The sequence below is a fragment of the Balaenoptera musculus genome, chromosome 15, assembly GCF_009873245.2.
Source record: "Balaenoptera musculus isolate JJ_BM4_2016_0621 chromosome 15, mBalMus1.pri.v3, whole genome shotgun sequence".
In the NCBI taxonomy this organism is placed as follows: Eukaryota; Metazoa; Chordata; class Mammalia; order Artiodactyla; family Balaenopteridae; genus Balaenoptera; species Balaenoptera musculus.
In genome coordinates, this window is record NC_045799.1 from 66,050,002 (window position 1) to 66,073,224 (window position 23,223).

General features: G+C 44.2%; 1 protein-coding gene across 4 annotated transcripts; it reads left to right on the top strand.

The window, feature by feature from the left end:
* The first annotated feature begins 170 nt into the window (after window positions 1–170).
* Window positions 171–17,449, top strand: TMEM159 (transmembrane protein 159). Of its 4 annotated transcripts, none has more exons than XR_005016628.1 (6): window positions 171–297; window positions 2,757–2,954; window positions 9,738–9,906; window positions 11,133–11,310; window positions 11,387–11,490; window positions 12,178–12,299. XR_005016628.1 is itself a non-coding variant. In XM_036827298.1 (5 exons), the coding sequence occupies exons 2-5, from the start codon at window positions 2,859–2,861 to the stop codon at window positions 13,626–13,628; spliced, it is 441 nt and encodes a 146-aa protein (XP_036683193.1). In that variant the 5' UTR covers window positions 180–297; window positions 2,757–2,858; the 3' UTR covers window positions 13,629–17,449. The 4 variants fall into 4 exon arrangements, 1 of the variants encoding a protein (XP_036683193.1); XR_005016629.1 differs by lacking the exon at window positions 171–297 and adding an exon at window positions 1,145–1,230; XR_005016630.1 differs by lacking the exon at window positions 11,133–11,310 and having other exon boundaries at window positions 175–297.
* The last annotated feature ends 5,774 nt before the right edge of the window (window positions 17,450–23,223 follow it).

Consider the following 23,223-nt stretch of genomic DNA (forward strand, 5'->3'; position numbering starts at 1 on the left):
GGAAGGGCAACTCTCTCTGAGGCTCGGTTTCCTCACGTGCTCCTCACTCGTGGCTTGTCCGGCAGGCTCCACAAAGCTGAGGGAGACAGCGTCCTTTGCGAGAGCTGCAGGCGGGGAGAGCCAAGCGAAGGGGAGGGGAGGCACGGGGAGGGACGGCGCGGGGCCGCGCGGCGGAGGAAGACCGCTGGCGGGGGTGGAGTGAGGCCGCAGGCTCCGGCTCCAGAGCCGCCGCTTGGGCGTGTCTCCTCCAGCTGCCCGCACACTCAGCTGGGCCTGCAGCGCGGCCGCCGGGACCAGGTGAGAGCTGGCAGCTTGGGCTCAGGGGACCCGGCTGCCTGGACCCCCTCCTCGCCGAGCGGGACAAATTTTGTTGGAGGGCGGGGGAGGGGGGTCGGTTGAGAGGTTAGTCGGTGTCCCACGCCCGAAGCCTTCAGCCCGACGTTTGGTAATAAGGGGAGTCTCATCCCTCAGAGCCCCTGCGAGACCCCTATACACACACACAGCCCCCTACACCTACTACTACATTTGGTAAAAGGGTTGCCATCCCCATCCCATCCCGGACCCTTCCCCTTCTTGGGAAACCTGGTTGGGAAGTCTCCAAACTCCCTCTTTAGGATTAATGAAAATGGGTGCCCTCCTCCCTCCCGGGTTCCTCTTCTCTACGGAGGGCCCCTCCCCCCTCACTGCGGAGAGGGGAACTCCAGGTACCACAGGTGGGATTCTCCTCCCCAAATTAACGACGGTGTACTCGACTCCCCGCCCCCGAGCTCCCATTTCTCAGCCTCGGTGCCCCCTCGGGCGCAGAGCCCCCTCTGTACCTGCACCAGGCCCCTTTTCCCCTCTCCTTGGATCCCAAGAAACGGGCCGCCTGTCCCCTCTCGCGTCTAGGAAGGCTGAGAGAGTGGAACCAGATGGGGAGGGGGAGGTCTGGATAGGCCCGAGGCGCCCGGCGGTTCCCGGCCTCCAGCCGGAGATGCGACCCCTCCCCCGCCCGGCTGGAATGCTCAGGGTTTCCGTTTGTCCCGGGAGGGGCGGTAGTGGAAGAGCCGGGGGCTTTTGGAGGTGGGGGGGCGTGGAAGGGGAAGGGCGGGTTGGCTCGTGTTCTCCTGGCTCAGCCCGGAAGGCGCGGAGGAGGCAGAAGGCGGGGAACTGTGCGCTGCGTCGGGTTAAGGGGTTGCCGTCTTCCCTCCTCCCGAGACCTCTCAGTGCCTGGGGAGGCCCCTCCGAGGAGTGAGTGACTAGGGGGTCTGGGGATTGGTGGCCCGGTGTTTGCATTCCACGGATGTGGCCGCTGGCATTTTACCCACGCTGGCCCCTATGGGACTCCCCAAACCGGCCCGGGTGGCGCTTGGGTTTCCAAGGCCCTGGGAGACCAGTAAGGGGAGCTGGGCTTGTTTCTGACCCTTGCAGATTGGAGATGAGGGGAATTGAGTGCTGGGAACATCGCAAATTCAAATATATGCCAGCTGTAGCTTCAGAGACAGTATGGGAATGGGGAGTTTAGTCCTGCCCTGTTCAGGGGATTCCTGTTTCACAAAGGGATTGTAGCAGAGACTCTCTAGCTGGGGAGATTAAAATGTGCTTTAATTTGGTGCGAGACCCTATAGACATTAGGAGATACCCCTTCCCATCTCACATAATTAGCATGGGGGACGTTCCCTGTGGTAAATAAATGTGAGCATCTCTCAGTTAATTTTGTCCACTGTGACAGAATCTTTTAGGCGTTTGTGCTATAGGTCAGGAGATCAGTTGTAAGGGAGAAATGGAAAAGATATCTGTGTCCAGCCCTACAGTGTTGTTCTGGGAAATATAAAATAACAATATATTTGTTTATATGAAAATAAAAAAGGGTTTAAAAGATAGATATCTAACTTAACAAAAAGCTTTTATTAAAAATAAATAATTATGTGAGATTGGGACAGTCCTGGAAATTCCAAGCTGTTGAGTCACAGGGTATAATTGTGGCAAAGTCTGTCCCTCAGGTGCCTCTCTTGTTATGGAGCTGAGACTTACAAGTAAATAGAGAATAATTTATGGCACAATGTAATTGGAAGCCAGCCTGTTTAGTGTATTGGCCACTGCCACTTGTTTGAGAAAGGTTTTCTGGCCAAAAAAAAAAGGCAATAGGACTTGAAATAGTGTATTCAGCTTCCTTAATTTCTTCCACATTCTTTTCACAGTTTTGTCAGGCTAAAAAAATAAACATAAGCTCTCAGAGACAATACCATTAACATTTTGTTGTATGTCCATCTAGATCTTTTATTTTACTATGGATATATACATAAAATACATAAATACATATATGTATTTTATATTATGGATATATGCATAAAATATGTAACAATATATAGTATTCTATAATTTTTTCACATCATAGATGTATTTTTATTTCACTAAATAAATATCAACATCATTTTAATGGCTATACAATACTCCATTGTATGAATTTATCATTATTTAACCTATTTCCTATTAGTAGACAGCTTCTTTCCACTGTTTTACTATTTATTATGTATTAGAAACAGGGGTACGCTGCACATCCTTTTGGCATGTTTTGATATAACTGATTATTTCCTTCAAGTTCCTGCAAAATAAATTGTTGGATCAAGGTGTGTGCAGTTTGAAATTTTGATAGATATTGCCAAGTTACCCTCCATCTGCATGCCCACCATCAGTGTGTGAGGATAGTAGAATCTCTTGTTGGTTCAGTTGGGTGAAGACCACTAATGGTTTAAGATACTTTTCATTTCCTCCAGTGACAGCAAGAGACAAGGTGACATGAGAGATTTGACTGTGCCCTGCACTGAAGAGCTTACTGGTAGAATTAATCCCTAAAGAGACCTGAAGTGGGTTTCAGGATGGTGAAAGAAGAGCCCCCGAGTACTTCAAAGGACTTGCAGGACCTGCAGAGGAGGGTGTCTTTGCTGATAGCGTCTGTCCAGAGTAACTCAAAGGTCAGTTTCCAATCAGAGCATATAATGGAAGATCCCAAAATAATACTAGCTTAAACACCATACAAAGTTATTTCTCTCTCAAGTAGAAGAAATTTGGAGGTAGGTCAGGAATCTTTCTAACTCACCACCTTGTCATGTCTGAGTTGTGACCTTCAAACTCACTGTCCAAGATGACTGCTAGAGTATCAGCCATTGTATCCATATTCTAGGCAATAAGATGTGGGGAGAGAAAGACTTGCATACCACCTCCAATTTAAGGAGACTTCCTGGAAGTCATACACACACAAAGCTTCCAGTTGCATCTCATAGACCAAAATTTAGTCTTACGATCATCCCTTGTAGCAAATGCAATTCTTTAGCTGGAAATAGAGGCAACTCTTAGTCTTTGCCACAGATACCATCCTTTTTTTTGTTTTGCTGTTAATTTTGAGCTGTTACCCTGAAAATGAGAGGCTAACGTCTACTTTGAGCCCAGTGTTCCACTAGATATCCAGTGTTCAATAGAAATACGACATAAGCCACATACGTAATTTAAAATTATCTAGTAGCCGCATTTAAAAAGTAAAAAGAAGCAGGTGAAATTAATTTTAATAGTGTATTTTATTGAACCTATCTAAAATATATTTCAACATGTAATCATTATAAAAAATATTAATGAAAAAAGTTATTGAGATGTTTTACATTCTTTTTTGTACTAAGTCTTTGAAATCCAGTGTGTATTTTACACTTAACAGCACATTTCCATTTGAACTAGCCATCTTACAAGTGCTCAGTAGCCATTCAATGGCAATGGGACTTGAGATAGTATATTCTGCTTTCTTGAACTTTTATCTTTATTGCTTTCTTCTGTGTGCCCTTCAGCATTTTTTCAGGGAAAAAATAACAGCTCTCAGAGATAATATTATTAACATTTTGCTCTATGTTCTTCTAGACTTTTTTTCTATGCAATATACCCATAAAATACATATGTATATGTAACAAAGTGAACTGGTTGGTGATCTGTTTTTTGTATTGGACACCACTAGGATCTATTTGAGGAGCCAGACCTTTGCAGTCTAGAGCAATATACTCTTTAGAGATCCTTTCTGAACTCATCCCCAAATGCCTCTGGCACTCTTTGTGGATTTAGCAAGATATTTTTAGGTTGGACAAGCAGCTTTCTAGCCAGCAGGCTGAGACTCTTGTTACTAAAAGTTAGCTCCGTGAGAAAGGTCCTCATTCTCATCTACATGTTCAGTTGATTCTCGTTAAATAATTTGTGTTAGTTCTGTTCTGTTCTAGTTGAGTCACCTCAAACACTGAATTAGCACGTACTGAACAATTGCTCAGACGGGAAGTACAGGATTAGGTTCTGGCAGACTTCTGGTGGCAACATTTTCATCAACCAATCAAACCATAACCTGTTTTGTGTGTCTTTTTGTTTAAAGGCACCTTTATTCTGTAGATATTATTGATTCATTAACATTGAACTCCAGGCCAACAGCCTGTACTATACAGGCAGCTATAACTCTTGCCTGAACGAAGTTTATCTAATACACGTACGATATTTTCTCTATAAGGCACGTCACAGCCTTCTTATACTTAGGAACACTAGACAGTACTGCTACACATTTTAAATGGCAAAATCACCAACAGAAAACATAAAAATGCAGAAAAAGGTGGCACTAAATAAACCATGAAAAGTACAGTTGTATAGAGAGCTGAAACAAGAAGGCAGAGTGTTACCTAGTTTGACCTCAGCTGGGAACATGTGCATCAGGTGGCTCACATTTTTCACTGCCTTGTGCACGTCCATGAAAGCAACTCAAAGTGTTGATTCTGGGGTTACAGATCAATTTTAGTGGGTAGGCAAATTCACAAATATGGAATCTGCAAATAATAGGGATTGACTGTACATTAATTAACCTTGGTTGAGCACTTATTATATGCAAAGCACTGTGCTACGCACTTGGCATATCTTAACTTAGTTAATATTCATGTCTACCTTCTAAGGTAGGCATTTCAAAGCATGTGAACTCTGACTTCTTGACATTTCTTCATTTTTTCACCTTAGATCCTCAGCCATGGTCATTGGAATAGATTTAGACTAGATAACTTCCAGGGCAGTTGACTCCCAGAATGATGTGACAGATCATCAGTTGGCTAAGTCCTGATGTTCTTCAGATAGTCCTGAGGTAGTTTCTTTTAAATTTTTAAATTATATTAATTGAATTAATTATATTAATTGTGTTTACTGAATAGAGTAGTATTGGCAGTAAAGGAAAGGAAATCACCTGTAAACCCATCACTAACAAATCCAGTGGTGGTATTATCATTATTGTTGTTGTTGTTGTTGTTATTAGGCCCCTTTAGTATGTAATTTTTAGATCTAGTGGTTTTAATTGTGGCAGATGTAGTTCTATATTTTTATTTTTGCTTGATATTGTATATTGTTGTTTTTCCATATTAAAGCATAGGTCTTCTGAACAATTGCTTTTCTTGGTGGTAGAACCTTCCCTCAGATTGACATACCATAATTTACATAGTCATCCCCTTGCTTCTATGATATTTAGATGATTTCTTTCCCCCAAGTAATTTATAACCTTTTCTCAGAGTTAATAAACCCTTTGAGTTCCAGATAAGAATAGATGGCTTCCAGATGGAGTGTTTGTGAAACAGCTCCGTCATCTCTTCTAGGAAACCTCTGGAATGTCAAGTCTTAATTATCTTACTTTTAGACTGACAGAGTCAGAAACCTGTCCCAAATAGCTTAAACAAACAAACAAACAGTGGGACCTGCCAGGGCTTTTGGGAAATGTAAGGCTATCATAGAAGCCAAGGCAGGAAATAAGCAGGGTGGAGCCTCAGGAGGGGTTAGAACCAGGGTCTGGCAGGTCACTGGGGTCAGAGATAACTCTCAGTGCCCTCTCTTGAGACATATTGTTCCTCATCGTAACCCTTCCTTGTGTATCAGCTTCATTCTCCTCTCTTTGCAGCCTGGCTTCCTTTGCTCTTCCATTCACATGGGCAGACATGATCGCCCAGGATGGTACCTTCAACTCCCCATGTCTCCTCCAGCTCCCAGCTGAAATCCTCTATGGGACCTGGTCTTGGGAGTGCTTGATTCCTAGGAGCAAGAATCTGCTTGACCAAGTCACCTGTGGCCAGGAAGGTGGCAGTTGGGCTGGGGCTTTTCATTTCACTGGTATAAACATGGCTTCAGGGGCCTACCCCTGCTGTGAGAAGGGGCAGTTTTCAGAGAGGAGGGAAGAGAGATGGAGCATGGGCTGGGCAGATGCCCTCCCAGTGGTATCTCCTTGTGTGGATTACCTAGGACAAAATAGTTTTGCTCTCATGCTGGCCCTTTCCTTCCACAAAGGATGTTTTTGAATTACCTCCTTGGCACCTGTATTCTAATCCTGAATCACAAGGACCAAAATCTTGGAGAAACTGTCACACAGCACCTTGGACTTGTCATTACCAGTGGTTTTAAATAATGCTCACCCCTCTGCCCTCCACCCCTCTGGTAGCAAAGACAGTGGATACTGATTATCTTTTGCATTCTAACACCAGGGAATTAACCTCTCTTCTGAATAGTTCCAGGTGGAGCCTTCATGTCCTTAAACACTGGCCATGTTGTCCCTATTTTGGAACCTCCCATACTCATGTGTGCATTTTAAAATAAATCACCTGTGTTTGACCTTGGGCAAGTTGCTTGGGCTCATTGACTCTCCATCTCATCTTCTCTAAAATAAGCAATGCCAGGCTCATAGCTTTGTTGTGAGGATGATCTCAGATGTCGTTTGAGAAGGCCTTAGCACAGAGTCTGGAACATAATGGTGCCAGTCTGTCCCAGCCTGGCATTCCTGGGTTATTTAGCACCACACCATGCCTGTAAAATCTAGGTTGGATAACCTGTGTCTGCTTCCAGAATAGCGATGGAAAATGTTGCTGAATAATAAGCTCTCCCACTTTCCATCCTTCCATTGTGTCACCCTCTGTTGCCTGGGAGAATGAAAAGTTAATTGCTATAGTCTAATTCCCGGATTTAAATAATGTTAAATTTTGCCTTGTTATCTACCTCGTAGCATTGTAGAGAGAAAAAAATAAGGAAGTTTATTGAAAGCTCTTAAAATAGTGCTTGGCACTTGAGTGTTTAATGAATGTTCTCTATTATTATTAGGCATAACTGAATCATATCTTCCTCTTCTGAGACAGACTGGTCCGAGCAGGGCCATCCTCCCTAGGGGAAGACAATTGCTGGGCTTAATTGTCTGCATCTTAAATTGGTCTCTCTGCATATCTGAATAACTTTCTATTTTTTCATTGTAGGGCCCAGATTTAGAAGAGGCTAAGAAAAAATTAGATTTCTTAAGGACTACAAGTAGTCCCTTCCTGCTTTTCTCCTCTTGGTTCCCCATGCCAAACTGTCTCCTGGTCCTGTTGAATTTTCTTTTGTCGTTCCACTTTCATACTGCATCTCCTCCTCCTCGTCCCTCCCTGCCATCAGCCTAGTTTTGGCCATCATTATCTCTTGCTGTCTTCCCTGCAAATCTTCCTCATTGCCTCTTGCTCAGGACCGCCAGGTTCATCTTTTTAAAATTATTCCTTTGATTGCATCACAGTCCTGCTCAAATGCCAACAGTTTGCTTCTTGTTTTTTTTCTAGGTAAAATTTGAGTGAGCGCTTTTCAACAGAAATATTATGTGAACCACATATATAGTTTTAAGTTTTCTAGGAGCCATATTAAAAAACATAAAAAGAAACATGTAAAATTAATTTTAATAATATATTTTATATAACCCAATATATCCAAAACAATATAATTTCAACATGTAATCAATATTAAAAAATCATTGATGAGATATTTTACATTCTTTTTTTAATACACTCAGTGCACATCTCAATTCACATGCTGATTTTCCATTGGAAATACTTGGTCTCTATTCAGATTTCATAAAATGGATAAGTGAAAAACTTATTTGAAACATACCCACCTTATTTGAAATGTAAGTAAAATTTTTTCAATGACTGAATCAAACATCAGTTTTTAAATTTAAATTAGATTAAAAATCCAATTCATCGGTCACGCTAGCCACATTTCAAGTGCTCAGTGGCCACATGTGGCTTCTGTGCCGGACAGTCTGGGCATAAAGTCATAAGCCTGGCATTCTGGTGTTCCAGCCTCATCTGCTCCCCCGCCACTGTGGTTACTGGGTCTCTTGATTTTAAGGATCAGAGAGAGCAGTTCAGTCTGTCAGATGACCCCTGGAGGTTTACTAAGGATACACGTGGATTAGATCTGGAAAGCAATCAAGACCTGAGACAGCTCGAAGGACCATCCAGCCCCACTCCCGTGGCCCCTCTGCCTCTCTCTCACCTTCAGCCGCCCTAACGGGAAGATCTCACTGGGTTCTGATCCTAGAGTATCCAAGCTGGGTATTTCCAGCTCAGAGGTGATTCCTGGCACGGTCACCTCTGGCGAGAGAAGCTGAACAGCCAAGTCTTAGATAACTTTTGTCAGAAGGGAGTAGCTGGAGGCAGTGTAGTCAGTAGGCGTTATGCCATTTTGGGGCCGGAAGTGAAGTTTGTCAATGCTGAAGCCCCAGGACTGAGAACGGTGGCTTTGTGAAGCGGCCTTTTCTAGTTAAGCAGAGTGAGTCCTGTGCTTTGTCACCATCAACTTGAGCTCCAAAATCCTCCTGCCTTCCAGCTTGCCCCCAATTTCCTCCATTTGAATCACTTGGGTGAACAACCCTTTCTAGGAGAACGTGTGTTTTGGTTAGTGGCACCCACCATCACTGAAGCTTAAATTACATCTTCAGTTCACCTGCTGGCCTACATGGCCCTAAGGAATGAGACACAGGAAGGACCAGTTTTGATGGGGAAAAGTTCTGGAATGATGGAAGCTTTCAAGGGAACGGGAACTAGCATGCCAGCACTGAGGATAGAGATGGCGTGGACCCTAAGCAGACGGGGAAGCCCATCCTTGTGAGGATGCCTAGGGCCAGCTCTGTATTAAAGCAGCCCCGCCCCACCCTCCAGTGAGCCAGCTCCAGAACCCTTTTGCCTGGTGGAGGAAGATAACCTACTTACTAACACAGCATAAGCTTGCAGTAGTCATCAGGCTGTGGCCTGACTGTGGTATCCAGGTTCATGACATAAAAACATTTTCTCCTGATGAAGTGGCAGCCACTGCAAACATGAGACATCTGAAGTGAAAAGATTTAGCTTTGAATGCCTAGATTTTGCCACTTGGAAGCCGTGTGACTCTAGGTGAGTCATTTCGTCCCACTGTTTCTCAAACTTTAATGTGTGTACAAATCACCTGGTGATCTCATTAAAAAACAGAATCTTGATTTGGCAGGTCTGGGTCAGGGCCCAAGATACTGCATTTCTAACAAGCTCCCAGGTGATGCCAAGTAGCTAGGACTTAACCTCTCTGTGCCTCAGTGGCCTCAGCTGTGAAGTAAGCAGCCAATTGTACATATATTACATCAGCGCACACATATGCTGAGGATGCCTTCTGAGAGGGTGTGTGTGAAGCAGCAGAGCCGTGCCTGGGTCTTTCCTCCTTTCACAAGACTTGAGGTTGGGTGGGGCCCTCAAACTTGCCCCCTGTCCACAGCTGCCTTAAGTTGTTGCTGGGGCAACTCATGTCTTGGGAGGATTATTATTGTTGACTTCTTACCTATGGGCCTTCCAACTTTATAACCTTGGCTTATACTTCCTATAGCTCAGGTGAATTCATCAGCCTGGGGTTCAGACATGACATTCAGTCGTTCTCGTCTCCTTTGCCCACAGGTGGTTGCCTTTATGAAGTCTCCAGTGGGCCAGTACCTGGACAGGCATCCTTTTCTGACCCTCACCTTGCTGGTGTTTGCTGCTGTGTCAGCCGTTCCTGTTGGCGTCTTCCTGCTCCTCGTGGTGCTTACCTCCCTGGCTGCTTTTGTGGGAGTCATATTACTAGAAGGTATCCTACTCAGTTACTCTCCCTCTTGGAAAATGACTCACTTGGGATGACAGTATTTATTGGGCATCTGCCACTCTTGTCAAAGGTTCCTGTTCTAGTCAAAATCACATCGACCAAGGCAGGTTGTCAGAGTAGTTAAAACATGGGCTCTGGAGTCTATTAGAATCCCACCTCCCCCAGTGTGATTTTGGACACATTATTTACCCTCTCTGAGCCTCACATTCCTCATAGGTAAAATAGGGATATAATAATACTATCTCAGAGGGTTGTGAGGATTGAAACTTACAGTTCCATAAAGTACTTAGCACAATCCTTGGCACAGAGTAGCTTCTCCATGAATGCTAACTATTGTCATTAAACAGAGAAGCCATTCACTCCACAGACAGTCATTGAGCACCTGTTGCATGCCAGGTGCCTTGCTATGTACTGAGGTTCCCCCTTCTCCACCTTTCCTCCTGAAGTCCCACTGCCAATTGTCAGCTTCTCCCTGAGTTGCTAAGTTAAAATTACTAAGAAAGTAAATCTGATTGGCTCAGTTTGCCTTTTCAAATCAGATCACAATCCACAAAGAGATGGTTGCCATCTGCTCAGGTGATCACCTCTGGCTCATTCTATGGCTTCCCAGAGCTAAGAGCACCCAGGGTTGCTTCCCTACCAAAGGGATTGTGGACAAGGCAGTTTACACTTGAAGAAGAAGGCAGGCACGGTAGGTGGATGAGCCAAATACAGTATGGCAGAGTGGTTGTTCAGTAGATATTGATGGATAGATGGGCGAAAGATGAATGAATATTAAAACAAAGGTAAATTTAGAAAGGAATAAGAGAGCCACTACCTTTTTGTGGTATCATACAAAGCTTTACAGGAGAGAGCACTTTAAAGATGTATAACAACTTTGTCTCAGAGTAGACAAGGAAGGGCTTTCTAGATAGGAGGAACAGCATGTGCAAAGCTGTTCCACTTTAGAGCGGTGGTTCTGCAACTTGAGTCTGCATAAATCTTACTTGCTTTTTGAACATGTGGACTTTCATGTATCGTCCAGAGATTGTTGTTTAGTAGGTCTGGAGTGGGGTCCAGAAATGCAAATTTTCAACAAGATTCCCTAATGCATCTGATTCTGATACAGGTGGTCGTTATCCATCCTTTGAAAAATACTGATCTAAGATTTTGTAAATCTTTATGAAAAGGCAGCACATCTGTTTACATTCTCTACTTTCCTTCCTTTCCAGAGTCCATCCCTGAAACTGTCACTGTGGAGTACTGGGTGGGCTATTTGACAACTCATGAGGCGAGGGAAAGGATGTCTGCCATGCAGCATTTGCCATGTTATTGGTTCTACATTGGAAAGAGGAAGTTTGTTATGAGGAAGGCAAGAGAAAGTGTGCTGGGCAGACAGAAACTGCCACAGTGAGTCACATGTATGATAGTCATTTAATTGTCATGTCAACACTTAGAGGTAGTTATTATTATATTCTTTTTACAGGTGAGTTAAACTAAAGCTCCAAGCGGCCCAAAGTCTCACCATAAGTGACTTAACTAGGATCAAACTCAGGCGTGTCAGCTATGAAAATCCATCCTCTTTCCATGGTACCTTTTATTATTTTTCTCCCATAGACCCCATGTTATAAAAATGTATTTTCCCTGCACTTATTAGATGGTAATTCATTAATATTCCCATTAAAAACTTATTTAATGGTGGGTAAAATGACCATTCAGACCTATGGTTACTGTGTGATAGTTGCCAGGCTGGGTTGTAAAGGATGTAATCAAAAGTTATGTTTAGATTTTACTTTATTTAGCCTGCGTAGCCTTTATTTCCATAGGTTGTAGGTAAGTGTAAATTACAGTATTTGTTAGACAGTTTGAAACACTGGTTGTGATTTACCACCCCCATTACTGTCTTGGCTAACTCCTTCTAGAGGATTCCATTGGGAGCCCATCCATGACCTTGAGAATGAGGGAGTTTCAAATTCAAACACCCATGGGCAAGACAGGTAACAAAAGTGAGCAGAGCGGTCCAAGAATAATACAGTTGGAAGCAGTGGGGCCTGGAGGAAACTGGAAGGCCAGCAGTTGTTGCCATGCAGTGATTCTCACTTGGGTATTGAGCTTGCCTCCTTTTTAAGCGATACCAGATCGCTAAGTCTGGATTTTTGTGGAAAACCTCCTCACTTAAAACATCTGAGTTAACTGTTGTTTTAAACACAGTGGTACAGGGTCTGGTGTTTTCATTCTGTTTTAGATGAGTGATTCTTTTGACTTGCTTTCCTCTAGGACTGGTCATCGCTGTGGGCGGCTTCTCACTGCTTTGTGTCCTCTGTGGCTTGGGCTTCATGTCACTCATCATGTCAGGGACAATCATAGTGTCCTACATGGTAGTCTCCAGCCTCGTCAACTACTGGATTTCTCCCAGGTAAATACGTGTCAGTGCAATAATTTAATCTTTACTATTTGGGGAGATTTTCACAAGTAACACCCTAACCCTGGTCACATCATACTCAGTCTCCCGAGATAGGAGGTGCCTAGCCTCTTCACGTCTCTACTTAAAAAGAGGTAAGGTTTTCTTCTCAGTTTTGTTTTGTTTTTTTAATTATCAGGTAGGAATGCTTTGGTGGCAAGTAATGAAAAACCTAAGTAGATACTAGCTTAAATAGGGATTTATTTTTATTGCATAACAAAAAGCTGGAGATAGCCCAGTCGTGGCACAGCCTCTCTAGTGTCATCAAGGTACCAGGCACCTTCTGCCTTTCTGTGTTGCCATCCTTACCCCACTGGCTTGTCACCTCATGGCCACAAGAAAGCTGCTGCTGGCTACACCAACTTCATTCAAGGCAGGATGAAGAGAGGAAAAAAAATGAGTCCTCCCTCACCAATTGAGTCTGACCTTTTTTGTCAAGTAAATGAAATGTTTCCCAGGACCTACCCGCTTTCTTATCCCAACCAACCTCATTGGCTGGAATTTTGGCAGGTAGCCCCCGTAAGCTGGAAGGGAGGCTGGGAAATGGAGTATAAACCCACAAGGAGAAGGGCCTTGGGAATGTGTGTTGGTCAGCCAATCTCTGGTGTGTGCCATAGCTCCCCCGCTTGGGGTATAAGTGTTATTAGCAAGGCTACTTGAAATTCAAAGAGAATCCATAGAGCCAGTTAAGTTAATATCAATAGTGCTACCTCCTCTCTCACTTACCTCTGAAACCTACCATCACTGGGATGAAAAAAGACAGACCTATTTCTCTCCCTGCCCCATCTCCCTTCTTTTAAAGATGTAAAGAAATGGTCAATTAATTAGAATTTGAATCCCAGCTATGCCATTTTTTACCTGTGTGATCTTGAACAAGCTGTTCAACATCTCTGTTCTCAGTTTTCTTTCATTGGTAAAATAGGGCTACTCCTTGCTCTGCCTCTCTCACTGGATTGTCATGAGTACACAAACAATAATTTGGAGAAAATGCAGTATCCAAATTAGAATGGGAAAAAGGATCATAACCCCTGCCCCTAACTCAGGCATTTTAACCTCTCGGGCTCCCAGTTTCCTCATCTGTGAAGTCAGTGTAGCCCAAAATCTGGTGTGGTTGCAAGAAGCAACCAAAACTAAACCAACAAAGAACGTCATTCATTCCGCCATGTATACTCTCAACATTGCTCTTTAAAGAGGCCTTAGAGCTGATCATTTCCTCTTGTTGCCAAACAGACTGTGGATACAACACAACTCCAATTGCGACTGTTAGCTGGCCATGAAGTCTACACACTTAGAGGGGCTCTACCAGGAATGACCAGCTGAATGGAACCAAAGCTTTTTTTCAAGCACCTCTGGAAAGCTGTTGGATCATCCTTGCCCCTTGGGATTATGGCTCAGAAGGGACTGGGTAGTCAAGCTGTTCCTGGAGGTGTCCTCTAGCTTTTTCACTTATTTGTAGGATCCTGCAGTGGACAGTTTTGAGGATCTTGTTGCTCTTGGTCAGTTCCATCAGCTGACCGACCCTCACATGGAGAATCAGCAGAGAATCTCAATGGCTTGGCGGCTCCTCGCGCCTCTCACCTCCTCCTCTCCAGAGATGCACACCTGACCTTGGCAGAATTCCGAGCCTCTACAGGCCAGTGACTTGACCCCGAAGGCTCAGATCTTGTTTCCGAGGCCCCAGTTTGGGGCAGCCACAGGTGGTTTTTCCTTTTTCTTTCTTCCTTTTTTTTAAAAAATGAGAGCTGCTTATTTCTTCACTCATTTGAAAAAAGAGGTGGGGGGAAGAATCCAAAACAGAACAAGCTCTTCTGCCTTATTAGCCTTTTATCAGAAAGACAAACAACATTTGGGAATAATAGCCTCTCAGACAAAGTTAGAAAATAGAGTCCAAACTTAACCTTACGGCCAAGAGCATTTTTTTCTAAGTCTAAAGGTATGGTTTCCACTGTTGAGTATTGTTAAGTGATGTTACTCTTTAAAATATTTGCACTTGATAACTTTTTTATTGTTTTAAGGACTTGTCTTGTTAAGCCATTTCTTCAAAAAGTCCCATGAAAATGATAAAGGACTACAAAAATTTTTTAAATTCTATGGGATATCTACTTGGTTTATTTCCTGTGGTATTTTATTAAATATTTATTGAGATGAGCTTTTTTTCTTCACTCTATTTCAAAATACCCCCTTTCTAGACATCAGACCCATTTTTTCCTTCTGTGTCAATTTCATGGCAGATCCTGGGTAATAAGGCTTTTTTAGTTGCTAGTGATAGACACTCAGCTCAAAATGGCTTTAAAAAGTGGGGGCAGAGGTGGAGGGATTCGTTTCACTGAACTAAAAAGCCAAGAGGTAGGTCTTTAGGCACTGCTGGATCCAGGGGCTCAAGTGGTGTCATTAGGCATCTCTCTCCCTTCATCTCTCAGCGCTGCTTTTCTCAGTGTGAGCTGAGTTTTAGGCAGGCCCTCCCCATGTGGAGGTCCCAGCAGCTCTAATTTTACATCAGCCTTATAGTTAGCACTCCCTATTGGACAAGGAAGCTGTTCTTTTCCAGTAGTACATTTAGATTTTTGGCTCCGATTAGACAGACTTGGGTCATGTGAGCAACCCCAAACCAAACACCGTGGCCAGGGGAGATGGAATATGCTGACAGGTCAGGGCTGGGACATGTGTGCATTCTGGAACCAGGGGAGGGGGTGGGTCAGCCCCACTAGTTCTGCATAGGTGGGAGTGCTAGAGTATGTAGAGATGGGAGGACAATCCGATCCCAAAGGAGTATCGCAGGGAAAGGAAATGTATGCCGGGCAGACAGAAGCAAATACTTGCTCTTTGATTCAGGAGGGCATAAAGGCCTTAATCTGGTACTCAAACTTTTCTGTATCCCATGACAGTCAGCCACACCTGTCACTAAAGGGGCCTTCAACTCTATTAGAGAACAAGAACTGCCTTTTCCTGCCAATACATGGGGGTATTAATATTAAGTTACTATTTACTGAATGTTTCTTTCTGACCTGCAAGTGTCTGCTATTAGCTGTCTAAGCTAAATACCCTGCTGGGTTCTGAGGCTTCAGAAAAGAAGAATGAAGAGGGCCCTGGCCTCCTGAAGTTTACTTTCTAATGCAGGAGTCAGCTAACAAGTGTATTAGTTATCTATTGTTGCGTAACGGTTTACAAAGAGCACTTTTGTCATCCTACATTTTCGGTGTGTTAGGAGTACGGGCCTGGCTTAGCTGAGTCCTTTGCAAGAGTACAACAGCAGCGCTGCCACGTTGCTTCTCCTTTGAGGCTCGCCTGCGAAAGATCCACATCCGAGCTCACATGGTCATTGGCAACATCCATTTCTTTGTAGGCTTTGGGGCTGAGGCCCTCAGCCCCTGTCATATGGCAGCTCACAGCCTGACAGCTTGCTTCTTCAAAACCACCAAGGGAGAACGTCTCTTAGCAAGATGGACATCACATTCTTATAACACTTAATCATGTATGCATAATCACATATATCCCGTCACTCTCACCACATTCTGTAGGTTAGAAGCAGTCAGGTCCCACTCACACGAAGAGGAGGGATCACACAAGGGAATGCATACCACAGTTGGGGATCATGGGCGCCACCTTAGATTCTACCCGCTACAACAAGTACACAAAATATTAGATTATTATGATAAGTGCATTGAAGAAAGTAGAAGGGGCAGGCCATGTCAGCCACAGCAGTCTTTTCTTTGAACCACGTAATGAGAAGTTGCCACTGTGCTAAGAGCTGGGGGGGCAGGTATTCCTAGCAGAGGGCACAGCAAAACAAAGGCCCCAAGACTGGCAGGAGCTGAATGTGTTTAAGGAAAAGAAATATCAGTGTGACTGGGCTTGGTGAGTAAAGGGTAAATGGAGGAGAGATAGGAGCCCATCAGGCAGGACCTCGTAGGGAAAGAAATTTACAGCAAAAAGCAAAGGGAAGATGTTGAAGAATTTTACACTTTGCATTAAGAGGGCCATAATTAGACTTAGATTTTTAAAGGTCACTTGTGGCCAATGGATTGGGAGTCAGAGGTCCAGTTAGGAGGTCTGTGGAGGTCCAGAGCAGAGGATGGTGTGGCTTACACTAGAGTGGAAGTAATGGAGACCCTCCCCATTTGGAGAGCTAGCAGCAGTTGGTGGTGGATTGTATGTGGGTAGTGAAGGAAAGGGAGACACAAGGATGGCACATAAATTTTTAATTTGAGCCAGTGGGTAGTCAGTGACACTATTTTCTGATATGGGTGCTGTGTGAATAGTCAAAATCTGCTTTGCTCATATTGAGTCAGATATGCCTTTTTGACACCAAGAGGATGTGACAAATGAACAGTGGCTTAGAGAGTAGGTATGGGCTGGGGATACAAGATTTAGGAGTATTTTCAGTACTGAGAGCTTTACACAGCCTTCTTACGGAATGCTCTCCTGAGAGAAGCCAAGAGATCATTTTAAAACATATTTCTGATCACATAAACAGCCTTGCTTCAAACTCTGCAGAGTGCAAGTTGCCTTCCCACTGCACTTAAAAGTGCTAACTAACTCCTTCCCATCACAAGCTGCACCTGCCAGCTTCTCATTTTTCATATTCCCTTAGCCTCTGGATTTTAGAGGTGAATGAAACTCAGGTTCAGAGCAGAAATGATTCACCAATTCTGCCAAGAAACGTGGCATCTAAATCAAAGCTTTGCAATTCAGGCTGTCTGTCACACTGCCTGGAGCCTGAGGCCTTTGCCGATCGAACGAAGTAAAATACAGAACCCAGCACAGCGCCTGCCACAGAATAGGCCCATAAACAATAGTTGTCAAAGTGCACGGTGCACCATCATTTGAAACTGAGTGGAACAGTTGTAAGGTTAACCATGGGGAAGGTAGTCAATAATATTGAATTAGCTTTGTATGGTGACATGGTAACTAGACTTATTGTGATGACCATTTCGTAATGTACAAACACATTGACTCACTGATGTACACCTGAAACTAACATTGTGTGTCAATTATACTTAAGTAAAAAAACGGTATTGTTGGCCTTTTAGGCACAGTGCAATGCGTTCCTTATTTGGAAAGGTAATTAAAAGCACAAAACTGACTTTATACAGTCGGAATGTTAATTTATCAGTATAACTATAGGTGTTTGTTTTTGCCATGAGTCGGGTGCTATCTTAAGCCCTCTACACTTCAATACACGTTTTCAGTCAGTTCTCACTACCAGTCATTTTAGAGATGAGGAAGCTGAAAGACTGAGATGCTAAATTGTTTAAGGGCACATAGAAGCAGAAGTGGGACTCCAGCCCAGTTCGCCTGACTGAAGAGCCCACCCCTTGTAACCAGTGTGCTGTTAAATGTTAATGCCTCCACCTGCCTTTAAGGCCTGGGATGTGGACCCATGCCCTAATAGGCATTGTCTGCAACAGTTCCTATAACCTTTGCTGCTGTGTCGAATAACTTCGGGGATCCCTGTTTTCATAAACTAGAACGTGAACCGTTGGTTCCCCCTAGAGTTGTGCACATAGAAGTACTGTTTCAACCGCTGCCTCTGCATGGTTTCTACTGTCTGCTCCACATAGAACAGGAGATTCAGCCCGGATGTTGTGACACCCCAGCAAGGTATGGTCAGGTGTGAGTTGTCACAAGGTTGAGGATGACTAACAGTACTTCACTTATATTCTGCTGTGCTTCCTCGAGCAGGAGATAAAAGGTGGAACTAGAGAGAGGGGGTGGAATTTGAGAATAACCTGCTTTCTCTTACCTATTCCACGGCATCCCCCCAAAACACCTGTGTGTGTACAGGCACACACATACCCCGAGTGATTAAATATGTGTGTGCACACACACATACCTGAGTAATTAAGCATGTGTGCAAATACACACACAAACCCTGAGTGGTTGGTAAGAGTTCTGATAATTACAGATTATTGAAGTGCTTTCTTTGCCTTCTTGGGGGCAAGATAGGAGGTGGGGATTACATCCAAATCTGGCATGCCTCTTGGATATGTCTTTATGGTGAATATTATCCGTCACCTGTGTGGAAGTTGAAAATGAATGATGTTGGAGCATCCCACTCCACACCTCCTGTTTCCAAACATTTCCACCTTCCACGATCCAGCTCAAGGCTCATCCCTCACTGAAGTCATGTCTCACTTAGGTACACTGTCTCTACACTTACAGCCCTCATGGACCAGGCATGGTAAGCAAATGACAACCTCTCTGGGCATTGGTTTCCTCAGTCTGTAACGAGAATGCCGCCCAACCTGTCACTGGGAACTGAGGCAAGTGATCGCTAAATTATAAAAGTGCTACAAAACACTAGACGCTTAAACCCTTGCTTGACTAGATTGTCTCTTGTTTGCCACTATTCCCTTATATTTGTCCTTTCTCCCACCTGCCCTACCTGCCCCCTCTCTTCTTGTGCTCTGGGAATGGAAACTGTCTGTATCTTTCCCTTTGGGTAGCCCAGAAACTTAAATGTAGAAACACCTGCACAATATTTTGCATTGACTAGAAAGACTGAGGAAACTGAACCTAGAGGAGTTATCCATCGGGGGTGACGTTTCCCACCGCCACCCTGGGACATTTGGCAGTGTCTGGAGGCATTTTTGATTGTCATGACTGTGTGTGTTTGGGGGAGATGCTGCTGGCATTTAGTGGGTCAAGGTCATGGATGCTGCTCAACATTCTTCAATGCACAGGACAGACCTTTACAACAAAGAACTAAGGGGCCCAAACACCAGTGCCAAGGTTGAGAATCCCTGATCTAGACAAATAATGAGAATTTAGAGCATTAGACCACACAACAGCAGAGCTGGGCTTGAGACAGGCTGGGACCTGGGGTCCTTTGCTGCAGTGTTGCAGTGCTTGCACCTGGATACACCTCTCCTCAAGCAACAAAATACAAAGAAACTGTATGGGACTAAAAATAACTGTGTGATAATTTGGGGCAAATTCTGGACAAAAGATACAAAGAGACCAAAAAAACCCAACTGCCAATTTTGAAGAGCCTGGAGCAAAAACTGGGTGTGGGGAGCAAAAGCACGGTACCGAGCATGCCCCCTGCACCCAACACCACCTAAGGGGTGGGCAAACCACCTAAGCCACGCCTCCGGCTTGACCCCTGGACACACCCCTACCCTCACCCCATGTAAGGAATAAGCTCGACCCCCTCAGGGAGCGCGCAAGCAAGGGAAGCTGTTGTTTGTTCTTGCTCCCCTCTGCTGCAGCAGGGTCCCCAGCAAAGCCTTGCCTGAGTTTCTTGTCTGGCCTCTAGTCAATTTCTATCGACTGGGGAAGGCTAAGAACCCTGGTCGGTATCAGGCTGAGGCAGGGCTGGAGTTGGCCAGGTCTGCACCAGAGCAGCTGGTTACACTAGCGGCTTCAGGGACACATACACCTTCACGTTTGTGAAATATGTCAGGTTGTCAAAGACCTTTCACATATGTTATCATCTTTGACCTTTCATAAGAGTCCTGAGAGGTCCTCCTCTTCTCATTTCCATGCCTGACTAGTCAACTGGCAGCAGAAGAAACTGGGCGAACAAGCAAGTCATTTTCTGAAGGTCTCAGAGATAGTTAGTGATTAAGCCAGGGACCCACCATCACCTGGCCCACTCAGGTGCTCTTCCTCTGCTCCCTGCTTTTTGTTAAAGCAGAAGTGGCAAGGGTGAGACATCAGGAAGGTAGACTACTCGGTAATTGGGAATCAGAGAGCCATCTGAGCTAGAGAGGGCATGGGCCCCTCTGCTCGGGCAGTAGACATTGATCGGCTTCCCAAAACTGCAGAGGAGACTCAAGCCCCATAATAGTAGTCCTATGGCCCTATTTAGGAGCTTCAAGCGCCATTTGAAAACCTTAAAGAACCAGCAGAGGGAAATGGAACAGAAGTGTTTCCTAAAGAAAATGTTTCCTAAAGCCAGTAGAGGGCACTCACATCAGGTGATCTGAAGGTGGCTCAACTGAGAGCTGGAAGAAGCTTTAGACTGTGCTTGTTAAACGTTAATGTGCATGTGTACAAGGGGTTAAAAGGCAGATTCTGAGTCTGTAGGTCTGGAGCAGGACCTGAGCTTCTACATGGCTCACCAGCTCCTGGCAAAGCTGTTACTGAACTAGTTTTGTTTGCCCGACCAGCGCTGAGACGCTGAGGTTTACAGCAGAGAAAGGGTTTATTCACAAGGCAGCCAAGCGAGGAGACAGGAGAATAGGTCTCAGGTCCTGCCTCCTCAAAGGCAAGAGGCTTGGGATATTTGTGGGTGGAGAGTATAGGGTGGTCGAAGGTCCAGGGGAAGGTGATTGGAGACAGGAAAAAGGCGAGGTACTCAATGATCTGCACAAGCATATCTGAGTTACATGCTTCTTCATGGGACACATGCTTAGAAAATGGTGGCACTAGCATGATCTGAGGGTGGAGTTTTTGGCCCTCTGACGTCAAAAAGTCACCCATCAGACACTTGTGCAGGCCCAGCTGAATGGTTGGTGGTCTCAACCGGTTTGAACTGGGTAAGACTAGCTCCATGTTCCTTAAAAACAACTTAAGCAAACATTACTCTCAGAGGTGCTTTCTATAAGGGGCTGTTAAAGGAGTCTTGATATATATTGTCCAAGCTACGTGAAGTTTGGAGGGTATGCAATTTGCAAGACAAAGTAAGCTTGGTCAGTGAAGGCAGTTTATAGGATATTATTTATTAAGCACATTATAGTTTAAGGGAATCTAACTGATGACTGCCCTCGGTTTCAGAGCCTTCCACTGATCACACCCTGAGTGGCAAGGTAATAGATGCTCTCTCCAATCCTCTCCTTCTACAGCTGGTACACCTGAGGCCCAGAGAGGAAGTGCACACTGTAAGTCTGCAGTGCCAGGGATAGAACCCATGTCCCCTGCATCCAGTTCTTGCTTTATGACATCTTCCCTGCTCCTTTGACCCTGGAACAGAATTAAGGCAGGAGGATTCATCTCTAAGTAAGGGTGAGAAGTAAGTGACTATACTGTTTGCTTTGAATCAAGCTTCTTTGTATTGCATTTTTGGTCAAATCACTTCCCTCACAGAAGCATCAGTGGGAGTTCAAAGATGAACAGAATCAGACTCTGGACCTCTTGAGCCTTGAGGGAGCCAAAGCAAAATAAATTTGTTAACAAAAGGTTTTCTTATTTTTTTGGTTTATACAAATTTGGCTGTTAACCCAAAGCAAAGCTTACATGTAACTTGGTGTGTTCTTATGGATGCAAATTATAGTCATAAACTTTATTCTAAAAATAAGGGTTCCTTAAGCCTGAATGATTTGGAATGCTTTTACCTACAGGAAACAAAGTGCCTTCCTTAAAAAATAAGAACTCTTAGCATCTCACTAAACATGAAATCCAGATACAAGTGGTTCTAGGGTTGATTTAGGAAACACAGTGAAGTAATCAGGGATCTAGGCTTTCTGTGTTATTACTCCACCATTCTCAGAGAGCATCTTTAGATATGTTTAAATATGTTTCCTCATGGTCACAAGAAAGCTGGCACAGCTCAAGGAATTCACACAACCACAGCCAAAGACAGGGAGAAAAGGGGCTAGCCTTATATACCTTTTTTTTGAAATGAGGAAAAAGACAGAAAACCCCCTCCCAGTTTCTCTCTTAAATCTCATTGAACAGAACAGTATCATGTACCTACCACTACACAAATATCTGCAAGGGGAATTGAGGCTTTATCTTGGTTATTTAGCCCAATCAGGATACTAGGGGCACGCTATATCATTCCTGAACAAAGTCAAGTGTCGACTGAAAAAAAATGCACAAGGCGGAAGTTGAGAATTATGTTTTATTCAAGGACATTAGTGAGGACTTTAGCTCAGAAACAGCCTTTCAGATAGCTCTGAGGAACTGCTGCAAAGAGGTTGGGGAAGAGTCTGGACGTATAGGAGATTTGCTGAAAACAAACAAACGTCGTCAAACATCAAAAGATTGCTAATCACAAGAAACAGACATCTCAAGTTAATGATTTTAGTGCTTTTCTATGTATGTGTAGATGCAAGAGTCTGGGCTCTTTGAAATTATTCCTTTGATATGCGTCTTAACTATCTAGGGCCAATATTTTTTTTTCCATCCTGAATTCCCCCCAGGGCGTACCTTGGGGGCCGCTGCAGTGGCTGAGGGCTTGATGGCAGGCAACATTCTTTGTCCACACAGCCTTTGCGTTTGTCTAGCGCAGTGATTCTTATCCAGGGTACATGTCAGAATCGTCTGAGGAGCTTGTGTTCGTTTCCTCTCCCTGCTGTAACAAATTACCACAAGCTTAGTGGCTTAAAAATAACACAGATTTACTGTCCTGCAAATCTGGAGGTCTCTTACAGTTTCACTGGGCTGACGTCAAGGTGTCCGTGGGGCTGTTTCCTTCTTGAGGCTCTGGGGGAAATGTTTCCTTGACTTTTTCAGCTCCTCGTGTCCGCCTGTGTTCCTTGGCTGGAGCCCTTTCCTCCATCTTCAAAGTGCATCAGTCTCTATCTCCATCATCATATGGCCTTCTCCTCTCTGTAGGTGAATCTCATTCTGTCTCCCTTGTATAAGGATGCTTGTGATTACATTCAGGCCCACCTGGATAATCCAGATAATTTCTCGGTCCAGGACCCTTAGATTAATCATGTGTGCAAAGTCCCTTTTGCCATGAAAGGTAACAGTCACAGGTTCCTGGGATGAGGACCTAGATATTTTGGGGCCATTATTCAGCCTCCCACAGAGCCTAAACATGCTTAGACCCCACTCCTTAAAGATTCTAGTTCAGTAGGTGACGTCAGGGCATCTATATTTTACAAAATATGTGCATGATCAAGAACCTCTCATCTGTCACAGAATTTTATTCAACCTTCAGTTACTGTTTATAGTATTATGAGGTTTCA

Bases quoted from the DNA above. Each gene is read 5' to 3' on its own strand.
- TMEM159 (XM_036827298.1), top strand. From the start codon at position 2,859: ATGGTGAAAGAAGAGCCCCCGAGTACTTCAAAGGACTTGCAGGACCTG. The intron at 2,955-9,737 runs GTCAGTTTCCAA...CTTTGCCCACAG, and splicing joins CTGTCCAGAGTAACTCAAAG to GTGGTTGCCTTTATGAAGTC. The intron at 9,907-12,177 runs GTATCCTACTCA...GCTTTCCTCTAG, and splicing joins GGGAGTCATATTACTAGAAG to GACTGGTCATCGCTGTGGGC.